Source organism: Cebus imitator, unplaced genomic scaffold (genome assembly GCF_001604975.1).
Source record: "Cebus imitator isolate Cc_AM_T3 unplaced genomic scaffold, Cebus_imitator-1.0 Scaffold123, whole genome shotgun sequence".
Classification (NCBI taxonomy): Eukaryota; Metazoa; Chordata; class Mammalia; order Primates; family Cebidae; genus Cebus; species Cebus imitator.
Genome location: NW_016107438.1, coordinates 2,473,095 through 2,489,357, shown reverse-complemented (window position 1 = coordinate 2,489,357; position 16,263 = coordinate 2,473,095). Strand labels below are relative to the sequence as shown.

The window sequence follows — 16,263 nt, the reverse complement described above, 5'->3', positions numbered from 1 at the left end:
AATTTTAAAAAAAAAATTAGCCAGGCATGGTGGCATGCACCTGTAATCCCAGCTACTCAGGAGACCGAGGCAGGAGAATCACTTGAACTCAGGAGGGGGAGATTGTGGTGAGTGGAGATCATGCCATTGAACTCCAGCCTGGGCAACAGAGTAAGACTCCATCTCAAAAAGAAGCAGCAGCACACCTTTTGGGAGAAGAGGGAGCAGCAATGGAAGTGACAGCAGTGCTCTTGTAGTAGGAGCTAATGTAAAGATACGAGCTATAGACATGGAGGACTGATGCAGGAACTGATCAGTACAAGCATGTGGTTCACTGAAGTCCATGTACACAAGAACTCCCCACCTCACCTCAGCATCCAATGTGAAATGATTGATGAACATACAGAATCAAAAAGCATCTTATTTTCTACAGGCTGGGTAGAGAAGCAGACAGGCGCAGCATGGAACTAAGCAATAAGTTCAAAAGAAAGTTAGGAAAGCTTAAAAATTAAGCTCTCCGAACCCAAACCTAATTTCCTTTCTAAGTGCCCTCAAAACTATGGGATTCTGTCTCTGTTTTTTGACTCATTGGTCCAGTGGTTCTCAACTAGAAGCAATAGTCCCTGCCACCCTCCCTACACCCATGGACATTTGGAAATGGTGTGGGGCATTTTTTATTGTCAAAATCTCTTGTGGGTATTTAGTAGGCAGGCACCAGGAATGCTGAATTCTCTTCGATGTGCCAGATAGTCCCACATAATGAGGAATTGTCTATAGAAATGCCAGTAGCACTCACACTGAGAAACACTGTGGTGTGTATTTGCAAAGATATATGCCACAACTGAGAGCAAAGATGAGAAAAGGAAAAAAAAAAAAAAAAGAAAAAGAAGGGAAAAACAAAATCAACCACTGAGGAACAAAGTAAATATGTGCCAAAGATGAAAAAAGGAAAAAAAAAAAAAAAAGAGAGAAACACTGCAGTGTAAAATCCAGGTTGCAGGTTTGTCAGGGCAGTATTTTCTAAGTTCATTGCCAAAAGGCAAGCTGTATGCTAAGGATTCTGTATAAATAGACAGGAAGAGACTTCTTTGTTCCACAGGACATTTTCAGAAAATTCTTACTTTTGTTTGGAATATCAGAAATTGCTTACAGGCCAGGGCCTTAGCTGACACCTGTCATCTCAGCACTTTGGGAGTCTGAGGCGGGAGGATTGCTTGAACCCAAGGGTTCGAGACCAGCCTGGGCAAAATTGGGAGACCCCATCTCTACAGAAAAAGGAAAGATAGCCAGTCATGGTAGCTGGCACCTATAGTAGAAGTTCAGCCACCTGGGAGGCTGAGCTGGGAGAATTGCTTGAGCCCAGGAGGCTGAGACTGCAGTGACCAGTGATCACACCACTGTGCCCTAGCCTGGGTGATAGAGCAAGATCCTGTTTAAAAAAAGAAATTGCAGCTGGGTGTGGTGGCTCACGCCTATAATCCCAGCACTTTGAGAGTCTGAGGTGGGTGAATCACCTGAAGTCAGAAATTTGAGACCAGCCTGGTCAACATGGTAAAACCCCGTTTCTACTAAAAATACAAAACTTAGCTGGGAATGGTGGTGCACGCCTATAATTCCAGCTACTTGGGAGGCTGAGGCAAGAGAATCACTTGAACCCAGGAGGCGGAGATTGCAGTGAGCCGAGATCACGCCATTGCACTCTAGCCAGGGCAACAAGAGTGAAGCTCCATTTTAAAAAATAAATTGCTTACAGATTAATTTGCCTAAATTTAAAGGCAAAGAGAGTCATCTAGGATGTTTTCTCTGGCACAGAAAGCCAGTTGAACTGTTCTTTGTGTAGGATGTAGAGGATCACTAATGTAGGTGCCTCCTCCCCCATCTTTATCTTCTTCTTTTAGCTAAGCCCAGATGGTAGGATATATGTAAGTTTTAGGTGTATCTACCCTGATCTGTTAAGTCCAAATTTGAGGGGATTTTTAGATGACTCTTGAATACAGTCTCATAGGCCAGGCACAATGGCTCATACCTATAATCCCAGCACTTTGGGAGGCCAAGATGAGAGGATCACTTGAGGCCAGGAGTTTGAGACCAGCCTGATCAACGTAGTGAGGCCCCATTTCTATTAAAAATAATAATAATAATAGCCGGGCGTGGTGGCCCACGCCTGTAATCCTAGCACTTTGGGAGGCTGAGGTGGGTGGATCACCTGAGGTCAGGAGTTCAAGACCAGCCTGGCCATCATGGTGAAACCCATCTTTTTTAAAAAAAAAGAAAAGAAATAAAAAAGATAAGAATATGTTTGCCACCAATTCAGTTCCCACACTAAACCGGATATTCTCCCTGGACTTCTATAAATGTCATTGACAATGTGTGATTGAGAACCAAAGCATCTTCAAAAANACCTAATATGTTAATCATTTTTATGTCTGTGTTCATCTCAGGAGAGAAACCCTTTATCTGTGAAATCTGTGGCAAAAGCTTCACCAGCCGCCCCAACATGAAGAGACACCGCAGAACACACACAGGCGAGAAGCCCTATCCATGTGATGTGTGTGGCCAGAGGTTCCGCTTTTCGAACATGCTTAAGGCCCACAAGGAGAAGTGCTTTCGGGTGACCAGCCCCGTGAATGTGCCGCCTGCTGTCCAGATCCCACTTACAACTTCCCCAGCCACCCCAGTTCCTTCTGTGGTGAACACACCCACAACCCCCACCCCTCCAATCAATATGAATCCTGTAAGCACTCTTCCCCCTCGGCCCATCCCCCACCCCTTCTCACACCTGCACATCCACCCACACCCTCACCACCCACACCACCTTCCCATCCCTCCGGTCCCTCACCTCCCCCCACCTCCAGCTCTCTTTAAGAGTGAGCCTTTAAATCATAGAGGCCAGAATGAGGACAACTTTCTGCGGCACCTGGCAGAGAAGAACAGTTCAGCACAGCATCATTAACATCCGTCTCCTTAGTGTGTTCTCCAGGAGACACGTCCCCATGTGTGAGTGTGCACAGAGGGAGTTGGTGAGCATTTCCTTAGTTCTCAGACTCTATGCCTCTATCAAGAGCTTCGCCAGTGTCATTGAGTCAACAGATCCAAGGGAATGAACAAGAAGACTACCTTGAGCTCACTGAGGGACTGTCATCTAAACCAGGGGAACCACTGAACGAAAGCCCAATTTGCTTGCATTTTCTGATGACTTTTATAAGTTTCAAATACTCAGACTTGTGGAATTTTATAATTTCATATCAGCTGATGAGGTATGCTTGCTTTTATATCCCAGACTTCTCCTCAAAGAGGGGATAGGCCTGGTTTCCTTTGTACTAATCGGGAAGGCTGTGAGATTAATCCAGAGCATTAATTGTATCACTGTGTATGGTAAGGAATTCTTTTCAGCTTTTGGTGCCAGCTACAGAGTTGAGCTGGCCGTGTTTCACAGTATATCAAGCATTATAGAGAAAGACAGACATGTTCTTCTTTGTGTAGCTCTCCTAACGCACTCTTTATTTTACTACAGAAATTATTTTAGAGTTTTTGTATAGACTTCTTTAGTAGTCTGTTTCTAAAATGAAATGTATTTCAATAAGCGGTGTAATTTTTTCAGTGTAGCTGAACCTATGTTGTAAAATAGAAAAAAAATTTTATAACCATCAAAATGTGATTCTTAAAGATGCATATAACTTCTATAATTCAAAGTTATTCTTACATCCGTACAACTCAAAAGGTGCTTCAGAAACTAGATGTCTGAGAGGGTCTCCAGACCAGGTTACTGCAAAAATGAGGTTTTGCTTTCAGGATTTGGCGTAAATACTTGGTAGTTTTGAAATCTCTGCTTAACATTCAAAGAGGCTCCCTGATGTGCTCCTGTCCTCCATGTTCTCCTTGGCTCCGTTAGTGCATTACATGAAATGATTTGCAGGGGCTGGGGCCTTTTCCAGGGAAGTCACCTAAAACTTGCATGTTTTGAAAATTTGAATAAGGCTGTTTGCTGACAGGAGGAGGAAGTGGAGATCATTTCATCTCAGTCACATCTGTTTCTCACTTCCCTTAGGAACTGTGTTCGTGTATAGCTTTTATGGGATGACAAATTGAAATCTCTCATTTTGAGGTTGCTTTATTTTTCTAGAATTGTTATAAGAAGCCAAAATGGTAAACTTGAAATCACAAACATGATGTTGCCGTAGGGGCTGAGAAATTCAGATGAGAAGACAACTTGGTTATGAGTAAAATGTGGATGTGTTCACAAATTTGAGCTATTTTAACACAATTTAAATAGCAGTGAGGGAAAACTCCTGTTTTACTGCCCTGTCCTCTGCAAATTATGTAATACCAGCATTCTTAGGTGATAAAGAGAGCAGCACTTCTAATACCTTTAGGCAGATTACTTTTTCAAGCTTGGAGAACTTCAAAAGAATATAATCAACCAGGAGCTTATTATAGGAAAGGCTGAACAGAAGGGCTAGTGTATTGATTACTCTTAACTGATCAAATCTATCTCAGTATAGCTTAAAATTTTGTATTTCTTATCTCAGAGAACTGAGTTCCCGGGCTAAATCACTTATCCCCCACCCCCTCTCCAATTTTGTTTTTTTAAGAGACAAGGTCTTGCTGTGTTGCCCAGGCTAGAGTGCAGTGCTGGTCACAAGTACAATTATAGCACATTACAGCCTCAGACTACTGGGCTCAAGCAATCCTGCCTTAGCTAACCAAGTAAGTGGGACTACAGGCGCACGCTTCTATGCCCAGTCCATTTTTTAATCTTGAAATTTCTTTATTTTTCTTTCCTTGGGTTCTTAAAGTCATTGCCTGAATCAGAATGCTGGCTTTTATTTATTTATTATTTTCAATATTAAATGTGCAGATACGCTTTGAGCACTTTTCTAGCTAATTAGCTCTGTGGTAGGAAAAAAATGGAACTCTTTCAATTGAGGTTGTCCCTATTTTTCAAACATCACGTTCTCTATTAGCTTTTTGGTTTAATGTTTCTAAATTTTCTCCTTCTGATTTTGCCTGTCTTATATAATGAGCATAGGAAAATTTTGGAATGAGGCAGAAAAGTATCTGAAGACATACTTTTCTCCCTGTTTTTGGATGTAAGTTTTAAAGAATGGTATTTTTAATATTTGTACACATTCTTTGAGCACCCAGGTACCCAAGCCAAAAAGGAAAGTTAATTCCTTGCCTATGACTGTTATATCTTTAGTGGTTGTTTCCCCTCCTTCCACAGTCTCCTTGGCATTCCGTGACAAGTTTGTCAACCTACACTTTTATATAAACATATCATTATTTCATGGTCAAGCCTGTAGTATTAAAATAATTTTTTTTAAAAGAAGTTAACTTGTAGCTTGGTCAATTGGTTATACTTTATTTTTTTCTTTCTTTCTTTTTTTTTTTTTTTTTTGAGATAGTTTTTTTTTTTTGCCCCTGCTGGAGTGCAGTGGTATGATCTTGGCTCACTGCAACCCCTGCCTCCCGGGTTCAAGCGATTCTCCTGCCTCAACCTCCCAAGTAGCTAGGATTATAGGTGTGCACCACCATGCCCGGCTAATTTTTGTATTTTTAGTAGAGATTGGGTTTCACCATATTGGCCAGGCTGGTCTCGACCTCCTGACCTCGTGACCTACCCGCCACAGTCTCCCAAGTGCTGGGATTACAAGCATAAGCCACTGCGACTGGCCGCCTTATTTTGTTCTAAATAAATTTACAGTTATATGGGCAGCAATTCTGAATTCTAGACTTGAGACCACGGAATCAACCATTTCATGAGGTGTACTATAATTATACACTGGAATATTCAGGTAGTCATCTTTGATTTTCCATCCAAGTAAATATAGCCATAAGAAAATATCTGCTATACAGGAAAACCAGTATTAAGCAAATAATCACCACCATCCTTAACAGAGCAAAGAAAAGAAAAAGATTATTTTTAAAAATAAAATTAGCATTGTTACACAGTACAATTCTTAGTGAAATGTATTGTGGAACAATTTAGAAACTTCCTTTTTTTTCTCCTAGATGAAGTTACTTTCCTTGACTTGAGGTTTGTGGTCTTCAGGAAGACTGCTCAGAATATAATGACTCCTCACCAGTATCATATTGCGTATGAATAATGAAATGCATTAAGAATATTCACAACATGAATGCTTCTGAATATAAGAACTGCAGGATTAAGCCTTAAACATATATGTGCAACAGATTTAACATGCTTAAGACTCAAACTCAGGGTTGAAAATTTGGTTGGGGTCCTCTTTGTAAGATAAAAGTTGAGTTATGTGGTATGTTCTCTTCCGTATATGCTACAGCACCCCATGAATGCTTCAAAATTTTTTACCTACTCATCTGTTTATGAAAAAAAGAATTATGGAGAAGTTTGAGTTCTCAGCCCTTATCTGTACAGGTCAAAGACAACAAAGGCCGGATTTAAGCATTATATAGATATCAAACTGATGCTGTCCCTCATTACTTCGTTTTACTGTCTTCAAAGGCTTGTATCATTGTTAGGGTTAAGACTTACTTGAGAATGAGTTGGCATTGTTTTTTGTGGGTTGGTTGGTTTGTGTTTGTCTTTATTTTTCTGTTTTTTTCTCATAGATTTATCAGTCAAATGTAAACTCTTCCTTAGCCTTAATGAAGAAGGCTGCTGCTTTCTCAAATTGAGTCAGGTAGGCTCATTCTGAGTTAGATTTTTAAATTTGAATGAAGAAAAGACAGCAATTTAAAGGCATTTGGCTTCATTTCCACATACATTTGTGACTGGATTCTTATTGTTAGCAAGCAGGGGAGATCTCCACAAAAAAACCTTACTGTAGTTCAAAGAAGCCTGTGCAAATCAGTTCCCTGTACTTTTATAGTCTACCATTTACATTAACTGTTCTAGATTAATGACTGAGCATGGACATTACCATAGTTATACCTTTTTTTAAAACCACATTTGTTGGAAGTATCTTTTTCTAGTGATTAGAACTTTCCCTATAATTCGATTGTCCCTCATATACTAACCGAAAGCAAAATGCTCGGAAGAGATGTTTATAAACTATGAATTTTTTTACTTCTTGATATTTTTTTTTCAGTTTTTATGTTTGTTGAATAGATATGTATGTTTAGTCTCATTATGATTTCACTGGAAGTTTTAAATTTTGAGAAGATGAAGCAGAGATAGAAATCCAATGCAGATATATGTATATATACCCCATCTTGCAGATTTCGGTTAGTAAAACACAGAATGATAGGTCAGTTTTTATGTTTTTAAAAAAAAAACTAAAAAACTTAAGTTAGAGAAACCTTTCTGTTTGAGCTACTGTATAGAAAAGACAACTTTTATTGCATTGCTGGTCCACAAGATAAATATTTCAGTGCTGTTCTGGACTGTATGAGAAGTACTCAATGAAAAAGGGGATATATTACATTTAAGAATTTTATCAGCTAATTACCGTTTTAAAAAATCAACTCATTTGGGATTCTTCAGACTATAAAATTGTGAAAGTAAAGTTTGGGTTTTAATTTTCCTTTGCCTGAACCAAGATAGGAAATTTCTCAAAAGATTTTTTTTTTTTTTTAGGAATGAAAGGTCATAAGCCATTAGAGATAGTGGCATTATTATGCAATAACAACACCCTAGCTAACCTGCTTTTGTCATCTGTAGCACTTACAATAAATAACGATGACCTTCCAACCCTGGACACTACCTCGATAAAGCAAACCAGAGATCCTCTTTACACTTTCTATGGAAGCCATAAAAGTTGCCATCAGTATATCCACTTTCATAGTTCTATACTTTTATACTTTCTAGACTTTTTTATAGACTTTATGATCAGATCTTTTTGTCTTAGAGGGTAGGTTTTGCAAGATTCAAAGGAAAATCAAACTCCTTGGTTGTTCCAGCTTTGAAGCTTTTGCTTCAGTAAATTTGTTTAAAGAACCAGATCACATACCGTTTATCAAATTCTTTCTTTAAGTCAGAACTACTTTACAGACATGCATATTTGGAAAACAAACTCTTTCTTGTTCCCTCCAGGTAGAATCTATATTGTAAGAAAGTACTTATAAGGTAGCTTTCTTTCTGCATTGTTACTTTATGTATTACTCGATAATATATATATGGTCACATGTTCCTGGAGTTTTTATTTCTTATGACAGATACAAGAGTATGCACCTCTCTCTAATCCTCCAGTGTCACTGCAGCTTCAGTCTCTCTCACTCTGTTTTTGAGTGCCTTCAAGATGCCAGCATCCTGGAACATTCTTTTCCTGATCTAAATCCTACCTCTATTTCATTCTCCATGAGTATTGGAATTCACCCTTATATCCAGTGGGCTTAACTCTACAAACTAGCTAAAACCTTGGATATGAATTTTGATTATATTTCTGTTTTGTACCTCCATGTCATTTTTAGGTTACATTTTTAACTTTTATTTATATCTTATTTCTTCACATATATCTCTGTTGAAAGATTTTATCCTTATTTCACTCTTCACCTCCCTTACTTTCACCAGAAATTCAACGTTCCTTTAAAATTAAAGATCATTGAATATGTCGTTTGAACATCTTTTTCTCAACTGATGTCTTCCTGAATGCCTCCCCTTTCTGATGAAGGGATCCTGAGTGCTGCTGTTGCTCTGCCCTGTTCCCGTGTGCCCTCTCTGTTCCATACACATTTTGTGAGACTGTACTCTTTATTTTAGTCAAATTAATTTGAAATTGCTCTCTGGGTTTCTGCTCTCTCATGGCCCTGTCCCTCAAAAACTTCTGTTTACTTTTTCTAGCTCTTTTCATCTAATTCATTTAAAACGTATGATGGATACATAATATATGAAGGATGTAATAAAAAGGAGGTTGCAGTGTTTTCCACGTGATACGATCCAACACCTCCTTGATAAAACATTTAGCAATTGGCTAGTCTTTCACAGCCAGAGCGGAAGTCTGTGCTGTGTACAGGTCTTTTCCTCCCTTTCCGTTCTCCAAAACTGGAGAAGAAGGAAAAAAAATGAACTCTTTAAAATGAGATTTGGTTGCATTTTTTACATCAATGAAAGCTTGGAGTTGAACATTTGGGCCTTAGTCAACATTTTTCCTTTCTGACTTAAAATCTCATGTCCTTTTCCTTAAAGTTAATAGTACTCAGGTTTTTAAAGACTAATAACCACACAAGGTGGGTGTTGAAGAAGGCAGCTGTTAATACATTCTCCATCTTTCCTGTCTGGCAACAGATAGTATATTATTGGTGAGATAGTGCAAAGTTGTGAGATTTGGTTATGTATGATGATGAATAAATTCAAGATTTTTGAAGGCTTCACTGCTATTTGGGATGGGAAGATGAGTTTACAAAATGAAAAAGGTAAATTTTTATGTTACAGAAATCAGTAACAAGGGTTCCTGGTTGTTGTGTTAAATACTTCTCACTTAATTCACCTTGATGTTTCTTCCTCATTACTTATCTGGAAGTTTGCCTCTTGGATAGTAGCTAGCTACTTACACTATCTACTTTAAAATTTGTGGCTTTTTGGAGTCCCAGGCCATAAAACCATGGAGAGCTGTGCTTGCATGTCATTTGGAGGAACCACATCTGTGAGACAGCCTGCTGTCTTGTATGTCTTCAGTAGGAAACATTTGACGCATGCATCCAAGGGAGTTCCTGCCCCTGAGAAGTGTTCCCACAGCTTTCCAGTCACAGGTTACTTTCACACTATGTCAGCGTCTCTGGTGAGATCGGGGATGTTACACATTACTTGAAAATGGTTTCATAGGAAGTGAGGATGGGGCAAGAAGGGGCGTGGAAGCTGAATTTTGCTGAACTTCAGAAGGAAATCTGATACTTGCCTTGGCTAGTTCTGATCAACTAAAGAACCTGTGTCTGTACTGGTGTGCCAAAGAATCAAGTTGTTTCTGGAATATCCAGCTCCTCTGAATGAACACAGCTTCCTCCCTACCTGTCTTTTACAGGTGAGAAGGGACCATCTGATGAGAATGATAGACTTCAACTCACATCCTGTGTAGGACTTGAGAATGTTTCATTGCGTTTGAAAGTTGGTGGAAAGTATTTTTATTCTGCTAGAACTCTTAACCCTCCTAGAAACATCTTTTCATGCTCTATTTTTCAATTCATTAGGTTAAAAATAAATAGTGTGGCATAATGTTGGTGTTTACTTCTTAAGTTGTCTCCCCAAGGGCATATATGCAGTCTCTGAAAATGGGATGATTTCTTCTCAATCTTCTGTAAATTTGAATATGCATTTTACTCATTTCTTGACATGGGCTGTGTGACTGTTTTCCATCAGCAGTTCTGGCTTTGTCCACAAGGGAGCAATAAAGTGCTTTGGTTTTATTCTCAACCTTGTGAAGAAAGATCCCGCTTTTAAAACTCTGCAGTAGTCTCGGCTCAAAGCTTACTCATATATTTTGATTATTTAAGAAATTTTCCTTATTACAAAGTCCAGTCGTTGTTCAGCCCTCATAATGCAAGCAGTGATTGACGTGTGGGCCTGGAGTCCTTGTGGGTCAGGCATCTTAATTAATTAGACTTTTGATTGATGACACCCAGATTGAAAGCCAGGACCTTCCCATGGGGGCGTCTTTGTGTGCTGAAGGTAGAGCAGGCAGGCTCCCCTTCTTATGTCCTCCGCAGGCTACCACCGTCACATCTAAAGGAGGGACAAGAGCACTGGGGGAACTCGAGTATGAATGAGGAAATGCTTCTCACCTTCTCTGCTCCAAAGGGATATCTGTTACATCAGGGAGCAAGTCCTCTAGGTCAGACCCTGCGTCCTGACCAGTGCAACAGGCACTCCAGGTTAGAAAGTGTGCTCCCTGTCAGTTTCTTGTCTAAGGGCTCACAACCCTCATCAGCTCTCTGGCCAGGAGTTCTGTTTGTGCTTATTGCGGCAGCATCTTCACAACAAACAGGTCAGTAATCAACCTGGGAAGAGGAAAGCCCAGGCGGTAAATATTACCCCTGGAGAGCCAGGAGGCATTGACACCTGGAATGGCCTTCTTAACTGATTTCTGCCTGGCCCTCTCACCCCCAGCCAGGTCTGAACCTGAGCACAGAGAGTGGTATCTACTTGTAACTCCAACACGTGACACAAAACAAAACTGAAGCTGTGATTGGTTTAGGCAGCAAGTGGCCAGGTGCAACTTGTTTGTTTTTATTTTTTGTTTTCCCCAACAGTACTGAGATCACTTGCACTTTTCCTCATTTCTTAAGAAAAGAAAATCCAGTTTGCTTGCCATGACTTGTTTAGCGTTAGGTTTACAAAGCTTGTTGTTGAATGTTGAATATTTGTCCAAAGGAGTTTGACAAAATAGAAGCTGCTTGGTCCCTGTTCTGCCTGCTAGGTCATAAGGATTAAGGCCTTGTGGCTGGGGTACTTATGTCAAGTCCAGAATGGGGCAGTGTCCCTCTCCTACCTCTCTGCGGAGACGCAATTGAAGGTCAAGTAGACTCAGCGTAGGGCAGGCATCTGCCATGCTGCAAAGAAGTTTAGAGGAGTCTTTGGGTTGGGGAGGTGACAGGTAGGTAGGACAGGATCTCTTAAGATGGGAAAGATACTGGGAAGAGGAGGGCTGCTTGGCCCCAGGGAACTGCAGTGAGGTGGAACTGAGCTCAGCTCCTGACTCTCCAGATGAGCCCATGCTGCCCAGCTTCCCTGAGTCGTCTTTTTTCTAGCATCCTGTCAGATCCCTCAGTGTACTGATTTCCCCCTGTGTTAACTATACCAATATTATTTTTTTAGCAATTGAAATGCACTTTTTTATTTCAACTCAATCATGATTTTAAGTATAAAAAATTTATAGATTGTTAAAACTACTTTTTTGTGTATTTTTAACCACTCAATGTAGCATTGTATATTTTATTCTTGTGAGACTCTGGTACAAGGTGTGCCGCTTAATGATTTTTCTGAGATGCTGGGCCTTTGGATGTGTACGGTAACCAACTTAATGCTAATGTTCAAAGTAAAAAAAAAAAAAAAAAGCCATATCCCCTGTGTGTCTTTCTTCACTTCATCCCTGCCCTCAGGTGACATTTTGAGGTCTCCCTAAGAAAAACGAACAGTCCTGCACTGCTGCTATTTGTTGTTTCTAGTGATGGTAATAGGCTGCCCTACCCCAAACCCTGCCTGATCTCTTCATGAATGACGTGTTTTCAAGGCTGTTAACCAAAGGCAGATTGATGTGTTCTCTCTCTGCAGTGCTGTTCGGTGTCAGTAACACTAGTGTGTTCAGCCGAGCAATCCAAAAGTATCCTTGAGAACCGTGTTTGGAAAAAGGATCAGGATTGTGTTCTGAACCAATTTGAAGAAAAATAAACACAGATGGAAACAGCTTACAAAGAACAGTCAGTGAAAAGCAATAATTATGAAATACGGCACTTAGGATGAGGCATCTTTCCCTACCTCTACCTCCTTCATTCAGTCAGTCAGTCATTCATTTATTCTACAGACGTTTATTGGATGCCTAATACATGCCAGGCACTGATCTGGCCACTGGGGATTTGGCAATGAGCAAGTCAGGCTCTGCTTTCCAGTGGAGAAACCCTGACAATAAACAAATGATGATCTTATATAATGTCAGGTGGTGTGGGCCCTTGTACTGTGAAGCTTGCCCTCAGAGCTGTGACTAGTCAGCTGGAAGATCAACTAGCTTCTGTCATAATAAGCCTTCCTGGCCCATGAGCCCCCAAGTTTTGTTCCTTCTAAGGGTTCCAGTGAGGGAGTTTAGTGTATAGGAAAGAAATCTTATTGTTCAAGTTTCCTTTTGAAACCTCTTAGAATGGAATAATACTGCCCAAATCATAGAATTACCATTCTTTATCATCTTGTGTCTCTAACTAGATATAGATGTTAACACAGTTTCTTCATGGATACAAAGTAGATCTCACTCCCACCTAGGTATATACTAAATAAGTGCTCTCACACTTTCACTATGACCCCATAGCAAGAAATATTTTTACCACTACTTTGCTACTCAATACACATATATATGAGCTTATTTATATAAGTGAATAAAAAGTTCCTGAAAAATATATGTGCTGCACTTTGATATTTTCTATTCTATTTTTAAAATGCTGATCATGGGCCGAGTGTAGTGGCTCACGCCTGTAATCCCAGCATTTTGTAAGGCCAAGGTCGGTGGATCTCTTGAGCCCAAGAGTTCAAGATCAGCCTGGGCAAGATGGTAAGACCCTGTTTGTTTACAAAATATGTAAAATAAAATGCTGATTATTATAAAAGAGTATGGTGGCTCATACCTATAATCCCAGCTTTGGGAGGTCAAGGCCAGTGGATTGCTTGAGCCCAGGAGTTTGAAACCAGTCTGAGTAACGTGATGAAACTCCATCTCTACGAAGAATACAAAAATTAGCCAGTCATGGTAGTGTGAGCCTATAATCCCAGCTATTCAGGAGGCTGAGGTGGGAGGATGGCTGGAGCCTTCAAGGGAGTGAGCCATGATAGCACTCCACCCTGAGTGACAGAGTGAAACCCTGTCTCAAAAAAAAATGCTGATCATGTATTACTAAATTAATATTAAGACTTACTAATGAGTCCTACCTGGAGTTTGAAAAATCCTGCCCTAATACAATGTATATATGCACTATTTAATTCAATCCTTCCAATGGCAGACTGAATTCAATTTCATATAGATTCTGGTTGTTTTGTTCAGGCGTGGTGGCTCATGCCTATAATTCTAGCACATTGGGAGGCCAAGGTGGGCAGATCACCTCAGGTCAGGAGTTGGAGACCAGCCTGGCCAACATGGCAAAGCCCCATCTCTACTAAAAATACAAAAATTAGCCAGCATGGTGGCATGTCGCTGTAATCCCAGCTACTTGGGAGGCTGAGACAGGAGAATCACTTGAACCCAGGAGGCGGAGGTGGCAGTGAGTCGAGGTCATGCCATTGCACTCCAGCCTGGGTGACAGAGCAAGACTCCATTTTGAAAAAAAAAAAAGCCAGGCATGGTGGCTCACACCTGTAATTCAGCACTTTGGGAGGCTGAGGCAGGTGGATCATGAGGTCAGGAGTTCAAGACCAGCCTGGCCAAGATGGTGAAATCTCATCTCTACTAAAAATACAAAACTTAGCCAGGCATAGTGGCTGGCGCCTGTAATCCCAGCTACTCAGGAGGCTGAGGCAGAGGTTGCAGTGAGCTGAGATTGCACCACTGCACTCCAGCCTGGGCAACAGAGCAAGACTCTGTCTCCAGAAGAATGATAAAAAGGATCAGGTTGTTTTAAAACAGGATCTTCCAACATCTTAAGTCTTAGATGTTTTATTTTTGGCTGGATTCAAACTCCGAGGCTCCCAGCACTTATAATCCATTGCTCATTCTAGTGCACTGCAGTGGAGACACTTCAAATCCCAGGCACGTTGTACCTCTTTCTCATCGGGGCCTGTAACCCACTGCTGGTACTGTGGTAAGTAATAGAACTACGTTACAGGGTCTTCATGGTCAATCCTTACAATAATGATGTGTGATGATAATCCACACCCTGGTATTCATACCCTTTCATAGTGCATCCTTGCCCTTCCTTCCACCACGTTCCCCATAGGCGTGGCCATTCTCCACTTCCTTGATTGGACTGATCTTTTGACTTCTTTGACCAACAGAATGTGGGAAAAATGATGTGCAGGTTCTGGAGTCTATGCCTCAAGACACCTTGAAGCTTCTGCCTTTATTTTCTTTTCTTGAAACCTGCCTGCCAAGTAAAAAGCTCAGGCTAGACCAGGGCGATGAGAGCTGTATCAAAGCAGAGTTCCCAGCTGTCCCTGTTCAGCTGTCCCTGAGGTGGTTCTCCTGCCTCGGCCTCCTGAGTAGCTGGGATTGCAGGCACGCACCACCACCACGCTGGCTAATTCTGTATTTTCAGTAGAGACGGGGTTTCTCCATGTTGGTCAGGCTGGTCTCAAACTCCAGACGTTAGGTGATCTGCCTGCCCCAGCCTCCCAAAGTGCTGGGATTATAGGCGTGAGCCAACGTTCCCGGCCAAAAATCCAAAACTTTTGAGTACTGACAATGATGCTCCAAGTTCATGCTCAACAAGAATACTCGCTGGAGAATTTCAGATTTGGGATTAGGAATACTCACCCAGTAAGTATATCATGCAAATACTCCAAAATCCAAAAAATTCCAAACGCTCCTGGTTATAAGCATTTAGGATAAGGGATATGCAACCTGTAAGCCTTCTAGCTCATTTGTTTGTAGGTCCCTGCTAACTCTATTTCCAATTCATATTTAGCAGCTATAGAACTAGAAAGGAAGGTTTTCATATGTCCACAGCAGATTTCACCAACACCACCCCGTTTTGGGATTCCTTGTCACTTTGTTTCCTGGTCTGCTTTTCCATGTTCCCAACCTTATTCCTGAACTTTGGGGCTAGGAAATGCCTGGCTAAATGTAGAGCCTTTTGACTTCTACATCTCACCCTTGCTTCTTGCACCAAATGCTTAGTAGCACCCTATTTCGTTTCAGTATTCTGCGACACTTTGATCCCTCTCAGCTATTACTGAGGGAGACAGTACAGCAAATGAGTTCAAAAACACACAGCCGGCCAGGCGCGGTGGCTCATACCTGTAATCCCAGCAATTTGGGACGCCGAGGCAGGCGGATCACCTGAGGTCATGAGTTTGAGACCAGCCCAATCAACATAGTGAAACCCCATCTGCACTAAAAATATAAAACATTAGCTGGGCTTGGTGGCGCATGATGGTAATCCCAGCTACTTGAGCGACTAAGGCAGGAGAATTGCTTGAACTCGGGAGGCAGAGGTTGCAGTGAGCTGATTGTGCCACTGCACTCCAGCCTGGGCAACAGAGTGAGACTCCATCTGAAACACACACACACACACACACACACACACACACAGCCTTGTTCACAAACCTGGGCACATAGTAATCCTTGTGGCTTATAAGCAAGTCATGTAACCACTTTGAGCCTCTTTCCACATCTGCAAAGGGAGGTATCAATAACCACCTAAGGTCATTGTACGGATTAAAGAAAGTAGTGCAGGTAAAATGCTCAGCTCAGCGTTGGGCGGGTAGTAGTTGAGACAGGCAGCTCTAAGATGTCCTCAGTGATCCTACTTCCTTGGTCTTCAGGCCTTTGTGTACTCTCCCCCCGCCCCCTGGATTTACACTGGACTCAATGACTTCTTCTTTTTTTTTTTTTATTTTGAGGTAGAATCCTGCTCTGTCGCCCATGCTGGAGTGCAATGGTGTGATCTCGGCTCACTGCAACCTCCACCTCCCGAGTTCAAGCAATTCTCCTGCCTCAGCCTCCCTCCCAAGTAGCTGGG

General features: G+C 41.3%; 1 protein-coding gene across 1 annotated transcript in view; it reads left to right on the top strand.

Annotated features, from left to right (window-relative positions):
* Positions 1-5,310, top strand: part of ZNF652 (zinc finger protein 652) — a 64,811-nt gene extending 59,501 nt beyond the window's left edge. The window contains exon 6 of the mRNA XM_017540084.2: positions 2,421-5,310. Within this exon, the coding sequence (XP_017395573.1) occupies positions 2,421-2,932 (512 nt within the window). The 3' untranslated portion in view covers positions 2,933-5,310. The remainder of the gene's footprint in view (positions 1-2,420) is intronic.
* Positions 5,311-16,263: the final 10,953 nt, after the last annotated feature.